The sequence below is a fragment of the Acanthisitta chloris genome, unplaced genomic scaffold (genome assembly GCF_000695815.1).
Source record: "Acanthisitta chloris isolate BGI_N310 unplaced genomic scaffold, ASM69581v1 scaffold12675, whole genome shotgun sequence".
NCBI lineage: Eukaryota > Metazoa > Chordata > Aves > Passeriformes > Acanthisittidae > Acanthisitta > Acanthisitta chloris.
In genome coordinates this window covers 22,054-32,357 of record NW_008673220.1, presented here as the reverse complement: position 1 = coordinate 32,357, position 10,304 = coordinate 22,054, and the positions used below count along the sequence as shown (strand labels likewise).

At 40.0% G+C, this 10,304-nt stretch overlaps 1 protein-coding gene across 1 annotated transcript in view; it reads right to left on the bottom strand.

Moving 5' to 3' along the window:
* Positions 1-629: 629 nt before the first annotated feature.
* The window catches only part of ITGA2 (integrin, alpha 2 (CD49B, alpha 2 subunit of VLA-2 receptor)), a gene marked incomplete at its 5' end in the record, with an annotated part of 31,516 nt that continues 21,841 nt past the window's right edge, over positions 630-10,304 (bottom strand). The window contains 7 exons of the mRNA XM_009074855.1: positions 630-719; positions 1,475-1,591; positions 4,922-5,011; positions 7,206-7,319; positions 7,640-7,744; positions 8,249-8,359; positions 9,191-9,293. Of these exons, the coding sequence (XP_009073103.1) occupies positions 630-719; positions 1,475-1,591; positions 4,922-5,011; positions 7,206-7,319; positions 7,640-7,744; positions 8,249-8,359; positions 9,191-9,293 (730 nt within the window). The remainder of the gene's footprint in view (positions 720-1,474; positions 1,592-4,921; positions 5,012-7,205; positions 7,320-7,639; positions 7,745-8,248; positions 8,360-9,190; positions 9,294-10,304) is intronic.

The window sequence follows — 10,304 nt, the reverse complement described above, 5'->3', positions numbered from 1 at the left end:
GTGAACTTTTGGAACACTTTTCCCAACCAGTTGTCCTGTAGCACCCAGACAGACATCTCCATACACAGTTCCCACTTTATAGATTAGTTAAGACAAAGGTTCGCTGGTGGAAATTATTTTTCTAAAACAATAAGGATGGAGCTAGTCAATGAAAAAATGAATTTTCTTCTCTCAGTCTGGAAGCACTATTCACCACACATTCATCATCAACTTAATAGAAAATGTCCTTTACACATATGGTACTTGTCAACTGAATTACGAACTGATGCTGTTCCACAATAAACTGAAATAAATTGTTCTGTTTCACTCTGCAGTGGATCAAGAGAAGGGCTGCTGGCACAATATGTTACTGTAAACTCCGGACCTGCCAGTTCTAAGGGCTAAGTTTGTTTGAAAGGCAAAAGTTTACAAGAAAAGGCACTATAAATCATTTTTGAAAAAAACCAAACTGTCCTGCAGTTACTCTTATAATAGAGTAGAATCTGTAAAATATTTTCATCTATAAAGACACTTTCATTAAAAATGTTTAAATGTTACTAAGCTTTAAGGCACTCCAGCTGAAGAACTGACTGGATCACAACTACTGTTGGTGGCTCAGATCTCCTCTTTATCCACATAACTCATATTCTTCAGTCTTTGTCCTTTGTGAGTTCTGCGATTTCATCGACATCTTCTATATCCTGTGTCATTTTCTCATACTGTCTCTTGAAGAAGCCAAGCTGTGGAAGTATTAAAATAACACCACATTGCAGTCAGTCATTGATAGTTAATTTCCCAGCTAAGCTAAATAGTGTGATGGTAGAAATGTACGTGTGTGCAGGTACACACTACAGAGTTTTGATTTGTGGACAATTCCTGCCTCTAAAATGAAAGGAACTGGGCCCTAAATTCCTGCCTGGTGCAACTTAATGCCAAAATAACAGTGCTGATTAGCCATTTGTCTCTCTGCCAAGATACAGACCTCTCCATGCATCCTTGGTCTGCCAAGGAACCCTTCAAACACCAATGCTCTGGCATGCAGGAAAACTTCCCTCTCCCCTTAATCTAGGTATCCTTTGTAAATGACTTTTTGCCTTTGTCCTTTTTCTGTTCTCCTGTTCTGTCTGTTCAGTGTACATCCTCTCCCTCCTTTTAATCCCCAGCCTTGTCAACTAGGAATATCATTGGCATTCAGAGCCCAGCAGGGGTATTAAGGAAGGAGGCAGTCAGTGTCCAAAAGAAAACAGTCCCTGTTTTGAATGACTGGAAACTCATTTATAATCTTTGTATTGCCAGTTTCTTATGGGGACTCATAAAGCCTTGTAAATGCTCCCACCAAGGACGCAATGTCAATGCAGTGTTATTCATACCACCAAACGGCATATGTGTTTTGTTCCACACCAGAGAAGAGACATTCCAATGCAAATAGTCCAAATGTATTTATCCCTTTCTGTTTAAGGGATATTTCAGTTTAAGAATATGAACACCTACTTACCTTCCACAAAACAGCAACCAACACTAACAGCAAGAGGAGTCCAGCCAATATACTGCCAATCACAACACCTACTGGTACCTCAGCTTTTTCGTCTGGCTTCATTATTGTAACTGGGATCTGAAAGCAGAGAGGTTCGGTGTTAGGTGTTAATGTTAACTGCATATAGAGTAGGATTTGTAAACCAAAGATTCCAGGATCAATGACTGGAACACACCAAGCCTTCACCAGTGTCTATGGGTACCTGGTTGCACCACCATGGCACACAGCAGTGCCAATTAAAGATCAGGGGCCCTCATCACGCTTGGCCATACACAACAGGCAGAGAACCAATCTTCTCCTGTCAGTTTTCTGCATCTCCAGTAATAGAAGGCCTTTCAGAGTTGTCCCCACAGTCCGCAGACACACCATCAGTATGTAAAGCAAACATGCTTATGTGAGGCGGGTAATAGCCTGGTGTGCAGACCCATCTGTTCAAAACAGCCTTCTCCCATGTCAGCTGGAGAAGAACTGCTTTCCACCAAGCATTGTCAGGGCCCCTTATCTGTGGTCGGCAGCTGTAGGAGGCAGCACTAATCACTGAAGCCAGACACCATCACTCTCCCTGCACCTGCTGAAATTTCAACCCTCCTGCTGGGCGGGGACCTCTGTTTCTTTTTCCTGCTGTTCCTACCCTCTGTGAAACCATTAACAACTCGATAGATCTCATGTTAATCTGTGTTCTCCTGAATAAAACGTATGAATTTGCTGTGAGATGCATGGGCCAAACAGGCACACCTTCTTGCACACCTACACTTCCTGAACTACAAGCAATACCAGAGAGCCTCCAGAACAGCATATGTTGTCTGAAACTTAGTTTTCAGGTGATACCCTATCTAGTTGGATTAGGTGTAACCAAATACATAATTATGTATAACACAGTTGCTCTGGGAGACATTGCTGTAATATTTATGAACTGTCAAATCTTTGGATCTAATCTTGGAGTGACGTGCATTTAGCTGAAGGGTTTTTTTTCTTCCTGAAACATGATAGAAGAAGTCACATTAGTTTACTTTCTCAGGGTTACTTGTTCGGTGCAGTCTGGTGTAATTTAATCTTAAGCTTTCTGGGAAATTTGCAGTGGACTGACATCTCAGTGATTTAAGTAATTTCTACTGGAAGGCTCCACTGTTGTCCTAGGTGTGGCTATGTGTATTCATTTCACCAAGGCAGGATGGTTTTGTGTAGTTTCTAACCAAATGGCCATAATGATGATTCTAGCAGGTTAACATTCTGTCCTCCAGCTGGCAGTCCTTTCCAACTTGGAAAAAATCTGAAAGCTTTTACGCAGAAATACCTAAGCAGCTTCCCCACATAGCATCACAAGGCAATATTCATTTATTTGGCTAAACAACAACCCAGCTCATCCAGACTAAAAAGCCAATTTCATAAGAATGTGCAGTTTGCCTAGCACTGCTTTCTCAATTACATTAACGGTGAAGTGGCACTGTTGGAAAGGAAAATTGATGGCTAAGAACAAGTCCCTTCCTTGAAGTTAAACTGTGGTCAATAAGACACCATGACTGTGATTCACCTCATCTAGTGTTATATTTTCAATATAGTTTCTTGATTTCCAAAGGGGGATAGGCACTTTTAGGGCCTAGTTCACCCTAGTTATTTTGAAGATCATCTTTCTGATGAGATGAATTTCATAAATACTTATTCTTTCTATGGATTAGGGTTTATAGAAGGGCTGACTCTAGTGTGGATGACTAAATGTAGATATTAAGTTGGATGAATCCTACCACCCCCATCTAAGCTCAGGTTACCTCTGCACTGTCCTGTTCCCATGGAAGTGTGAAGGGCAGACTGGGTATTGCTATTGGGCTGACAAAAAGTATATACAGTGCTTGACACTTCCTCCATCACTGAAGTGTCAAAGCAAACTGTGCTCTAGAGAGAATGAACCCATACAACATGGCACATTTTCCAAGACTTCTCACAGGGCAATAGGCTATCAAGTCAGGCTCAGGCTGGCTGATTACCAAAAGTCACCGTGTTTCTTAGGAACCTTGCAGATAACTTTCAGCGTCTGTTCAGCCACTGCCTCAAAGATGTAAAAGTCCCAGCTGCATGTGTCAATGGCTGGCTGAGGAATTAACTTTTATTTGTCAGCTGGCATTTGAATAATTAAATTCTGGTTCTCCTGAAATTGCCAACAGAACTGCCGGTAACGTGGATTTGGCAGTAGCATGCTTCCAATGTGTGAAAATACCTAGTAATACATAGTTTATGAACTACCTAAAAAGCCTGTGCAGTAACCTGGAATATTTGCATTGTATAGTAATAAGTTTTATCTCCTAACAGAAGTAATACTATGCCATAAAGTTGAGGCACTCAGAACACTTCAATACAGGCATGTAATTTTTTTTCAAAAATATGGCATTATTTCCAGAGCTAAATATATATTTCCTTTGCTCTTCTGGCACTGGAGGTTTCCTGATTACCCATTTAAACCCATTTGGTTTATATGAAGTGATCCATGAGAAACCGATGACTAAAAATGCTCTTATTGCCACTTTAAGATAGATCAATCCACAATTGCCTTTGTACATATTTAAATGGATTCTCTGATGCCTGTGAACAGACTATGCTACACTTTCTCACAGATATTTGATTCATTTACTAATTTGCACTTTTGTCTTCAATGGCCTTTATGGATAAAACCGACTGTTAAATCCCATAAATATAAATCTGAACTTAATATTGCAAATGGAAGGGTGTTCCTCTCAAGACAGACCAAGAGAATAAAGTATCTTTTTTTATTACCACACTGCTACTGTATTCTTCAAGTGGTTTTTTTAGTGTTTGTATATAGCAGATGGGAAGCTTGGGAAAAGAATTCTGTACTAATAAAGCAGTGGTTTGGAGACTTTTCTTGAGATTAGCTGTGTCCACATCGTCCATATGACAGCCATTCCAAATGCAAAAAACATTGCACATTCTTTTACAAATGAGATTAAGTATATTTTCAGGAGACTTGTGCCAAACATTTGTCTAGAAACATCAAACCACATATGCTTACAGAAGTAAGACTATGAACCAGGTTTGCAAACATATTTCCCAGAGCTCATTATCTACAACAATTAATTCCCCTGCAGAAACAAGTCCAGATTTTGATCTTTGTAACAGGAAGCTATATGAATTTCAGAAGTTTTTAAGTGACTTCTTCTGATAGTTTTACAAGCTATTTGAGATCTACAGTTTTTAACTAGGTCTGCTTTATATAGCAGTTGGCTGAAATGAAAACATTTTAGTAACTTAAGGGAGGTTGTATGTACTTGGAAGGATATATCAGTTCACCATAATCCAATTCCTATGTACTCCTAAAGAACACTGAAAATTAAATATTATTACTTTAATACAATAAAAGAGAGAGAAGTTGAAAAAATATACTTATCTATCACTTACAGTTAGGGTATTTTCTCCAATTATAAATAACTCAGGGTTATGTGTATCGATTTTTGCCTCTGCAGAGAGTTCTAATGTCTGGAAAGTTAACTGAAAGAGAAGATTTAAACAACTGTAAAGCACTGCTATAGGGAATATCAGTTTGACTGTAGACATCCTAAAATTATTGTCTTGATTTGAAATGAAGACTTCAGAACCAGGAAAAAATCATAGTAGTAAGAAAATTATCTTTTTTATTTGTCTCAAGTGAACATGTCTATCAAAGTAATAATGTATCACTAATCCACACTTAGCAATGAAACTGGAGAACTGGCTTTTCTTTTTATTTAATACACAGTTCAAGCAAAACAGAAGGAATTGTTTATATAACTCTTTTTATAGTTATTTCAAAGCTGTCACTGCAGCTAGCAGAGAAGAGATGGGTAAAATAACAGTGAGAAAGAGAAATAGCAACAGAAGACAGATGGGGATATCTCTCTGGACTTTGAAAGAAATGGAAACTGGATGTTCTTTCACTCCCCTCCACCCCAATCCCATCCAGTGCTTCTGTTTTTCCCCATTAATTTTTTCCTATCACTATGTGTTCCTCTCCACTTCTCAAATTCTGACATGGCTCGCTCGGCTTACAGAGAAGATGATAAAAATCTTTAGCCAATTCCCATTTGAAACAGGACCTTGCGCCAGATCCCACTTCCCTCGGTGGATGTGCTGCAAGGAGCACAGCATGGCTGTGCAGACACTGCCAGCTCACTGCTACTCTTCTACAGCATCATCAGGTTCATGGGAGCGCAGGAGAACTCATCAGCTGAACCAAATGCATTGCCTGCTCTATCATTTGCCTCCTCAGCCATTTCCCTGTGGCAAGACGAGGTACCATGGGGCTGACATAGGAAATGTGAGCAACCATGGGTCCACAGCAGCTGACACACACTGAATTGACTGTCCCTGCAGAATAAGTTATTGCACCCCTGCACTGTGGCCACCTGACCAAGAGGTCCATCCTCCACACCTGAAAGTTTAGAAGCCCACCTGAGCACTATTCCAAGCACCTCAATTCCTAAACACATCTTTGCTTTGCTTAGCAGATAATGGCAGCCTGCTAGCCCCTTCCAGGACAACAGCTGATTGCCATTAAATAAAAGGGCTGGTGATGTGGATTATTGAGTGAGTGCTTGCAAGATTATTTGCACTGAACTTTGACAATTAAATAGAAAATAACAAAATGGGAGATGCGAGGAAAACTGTGACATATGACCTTTTCTTCCCATCAGCCAGTGGTAAACAAATTATTTCCACTCACTTTCTTGCGAGGGCAGCAACCTTTTATTCAGGGCTCCTCCTTCTGAGTACCTGACAGCACTAACAAATTGTCTTGACCCAGCTGATTTGAAAAATACAAACTCTAAAGACAGGTGCTTTTTGTCGCACACTTGCATAATGCACTTTACAATATCAACCTGACCTTTTCCTTTTACGAGTTGAATGCTAAAACTGACAACAGCCAAGCTGTTAAATGTCAGTACCTGCCATAAGACTCGCCAGACAAACTACGGAGACTGCGTCATGTTCCTGGTGCTTTAGGCAAACCCAGGACTCCAAGACAGTTTGGTTGGTTGCCTAGCTAAGAAGCAAACATGGTCTAATTTCAAAACTCTAGTAACTCATGATGAGTTATATCCTGGAGGACACGTGGTGATTTAAAATGGGAAAGTCAAGATATTATTGATGGATATTTTTAAACATCCTGTAGGTCTCTAAGCAAGGACTGTTTCCTTGACACCTACTCTAATACAACCAAAAAAACCCAATTAAAAGAAAGTTTTCCACATCTTCTACAGCCAATAAAACTGGCAGCACTAATAGGGTTTCAATATTTTGATGTGACTTTAAATGATCCCTATGTAGGCTATAACACTCAAAAGGTAAAAGCACAATTATTTTACAGGCTAAAATGATACTGCACTCTGCTGACCTGTGATGAGTTTTGTGGAAACTGTAGTTCTCCTTGAATGAATTTAACAGATACAGGAAATGCTTTTTTCAGCTGTGAAGACTGCATTATCACAGCATTTTCTCAGATTTTGTGCTGGACTAAACTTTCATCGGCTCCATTATGCAGCCTCACTACTTTACTTTTAGATTCAAGATTTCAATCTGAAAAAACACATGGACAAATGTAAAGTCTTTCTAGATTGGAAGGTCTCTTTACTATACTTTGAAAAATATCAGGAGTTCAGAAATACTTGAGTACTGGATCCTTCATGAAGATGCATTTGATACTCACAGCAGCAAAGGTTCCATTCCAGATTTGGGTGGACACATTCACAAAGTACTCTCCCTTCAACGTGATGTCTTCCAGTTTGCATGTGATTGTACTGCACTTCACATTCTTACAGTTCTTCCAGGGGAAAAAGCAAGGAGAGACAACAGCATGCATTAAAAATACAGTTTAAAAATATTCTTTTAACATCCAGACATTTTTGCCCTTGCCTTTACCATTCTGTGCATACAAACAAAGTGCTTGCAGACTGTGAAGAATGTGCACTTTTTCTTCTATCTAAAGCAGATGCAGTATGTGTGAGAACATCCATACGCTGAACTGCACAGTGAATGAGGAATTATATCCCATCACAGCAGTCCTGACAAGTATGGCTATAGGTTTGTCATGATCGGCTCTGCATCCCTGTCCTGATTACTGCAGCCCTGAGTCTTACTCACCAGTTCTTTGGAAGCTCTTAAGTTCTCTTTTGTGAAAGATGCAGAATAAGGTCTCTTTCCTATTTGAAGTGGATTTATCTGAGCTTGACAAGTCACACCTCTGGCCTAGGAAAGATGGCAGGAATGAGAATGGATGATATCATACTTGGTAGTTTATAGTCATCATAATAATATGTATTTCTGGGATAACACGGTGGCTGTGAAAGGCTAGATTATGAATTATATAATACTGGATTCTTTAGGGATCTAAGAGACTGTATGTGGGTTTGGGCAGAATTAAATGGATCTTACGGCAATTTTTCCCCCCTAGACTGACCTCAAGGGTTTGTCCTTATCTAAAAGTTCCATTTTTACTATAGCTTTCTGGGAACTTGGAGAAGGACCTAGATAAAGAGATCCAGAATCATATGAAAAGTTAGCTGTGGACATAAAGATATTCCACATCTGCTAAGTAATAGGCTAGTGTACTGCTGACATCATGGTCCTCCCTTTATGAGGAAGGGAGAAGGAGAAAGGGCATGAATTCTCTGAATCTAAGCAATAACATCAGGGAGATAATTGATATTTATGGTACTGATTAACCACCCTAAACACGGTTCAGTTCTACACCTGATCTGTGGTGACTGCAGTTAGGTACATCAATGGGTTGTCTTTGCTGGTCAGTTCTGGAAGATAGATTTTTACAAATGCCATCTTTACTGGAATACTTCCTGTTGTTATCTGCAAAGCAAATAACTCAGAGTTAATTCAGGCAGCTGTGCTTGCGTGTGCATAAATTATTTGCTATAGCAAGAAAATCAGAAATCACGTATGAGTATGGAAGAACTGGATTTCTTTTGCATCAACATTTCTTGTACTAAGACAATTACTACGGTAGTAATTAAATTATGTCAATAGTAAAGCAGAAAGTGTCCTGTATATCTTCAGGTCCCTGTCTGTTTCCATAGCAAAGCTCATATTAACTACATGAAATATGTTTTGAAAAGCAAATATCCTGCCACAGCCAATAGGCCTGTTTAGTCCTTTGGAGTAGCAGTTACAGGAATGTAAATGGAATATAATTTAAGTTTCTTCCACGTTGCATATTTGGATCTAAGTTTTTTCTGAGTTATGTAACAAGTACTGTGATTTGGCTAGTTCTTGCATTTGGTTTGAACACTTAACCCTTGCCAGACTTCAAGTTCCAAAGTCCAAGCCTGCAAAGACTTGTTTTCCTTTATCAAGTTGGCACAAGACAAATACGCTCTGTGAAGTAACAGTCTAAGTTGGCCTCAAGTTAAGCATTAACCATCTTCTAAATATGTAAACAGTGCAGGACCAATCCCTCCCCTATTCTTCTTGTGCAGTAAGTGCAAATGTCATCCTTAACTTTATGAAGACTCTAAGCATTTACTCCCCAGCTATTTGCAGTATTTTTTTTCTTACATGACCTATTCAAAAGCCTCAAATCAGACAAAGAAATCAGGAGTGCTTTTTCAATGACATTTTGGGAGCAGACTACAGAGGGAGCTAAGGCAACTTCTCGAACCAGAACCAGAAACATTTACTAACCTTAACTGAGAAGTTGAACGCGGGGCCAATATCTTCAAAATTATTCACAGTGGAAGGAATGTTATGACCCGAGTATACTTCATAAAAGTTGATGTTGGCAAGCCTAGTTAACAACCATAAAACAATACATTTCAATCTGGCAGCTGCTTTGAAAACATATGTTACTGGATATGCCTTTGTGAAACAGGTCAGAAGTACAGTCAGAGGAAAAGTCAGTCACTTGTACTGCTGTTTGAGTTTTAAAAGGTTGGTTAAGAAAATACACTGTGTACTGAAGCCCAAAGCTGGAGTGAGCATATGAAGGTAAGACAGGATAGCTGTGTGGGACACAGGCTCTTCTCAGGCTTCTGGACCCTGCAGTTTTTCAGTATCATACTCAGTACCATGCAAGCTCCTCTACTGGGCACCAACTGCAACTTTCAGCCATGAGGTCCTTCCTCAGAAAGGGACCCTTGGTACATCTATAACAGCAAATACCACCAGACTCTGAGGGAGATCTGGGCCTTGATGCCACAGACCACAGGCAGGCTTGTTTACGCACACCACCCTGCTTGTGTACATAGTTCATATCATGTAGCCCTCAGTCTTCTCTGGGTCACTTTTTCTTGTAATTATGGGGTTTAAAATTTGAAATTCCCAAAGTAACATGAATGTGGTTTCAGCCCACCACAGCATAGAATTATAGGTGTGTGATCGAAGGACATGGTGCGAGGGCCCATGGGTGTACAACGAGCTCAGCTAGCTGGAACCATGCTCAATGAAAGCATCCCTGTGCAGTGCATCACATCCACACGCCTGCTACTTGTGAGCAGTTCCTCTGCTGAACTATCCCAGAACTGTGTCTGCTCTTCATCATTAGCTTTATTTAGGGGGCTAACTTCAGCAGTCAGAAATCAAACTGATGAGTGAGTTAAGAATTAGAGGCTATCACAACTCATACATCAGGATAAAATCTCTGTAAAAACTTTTCCTGGTATCAGGCAGGGAAGGGGTAGGTATAAGCCAGAATCTGGGTGGGTGTATGGGGAAGTGGGGTATGCTGCTCCTGATGCCAGTCTGACTGCAGCAAGGGGGAATCTGCCATCTGGACCTCAGGTTTTAGCTCAAATCATTA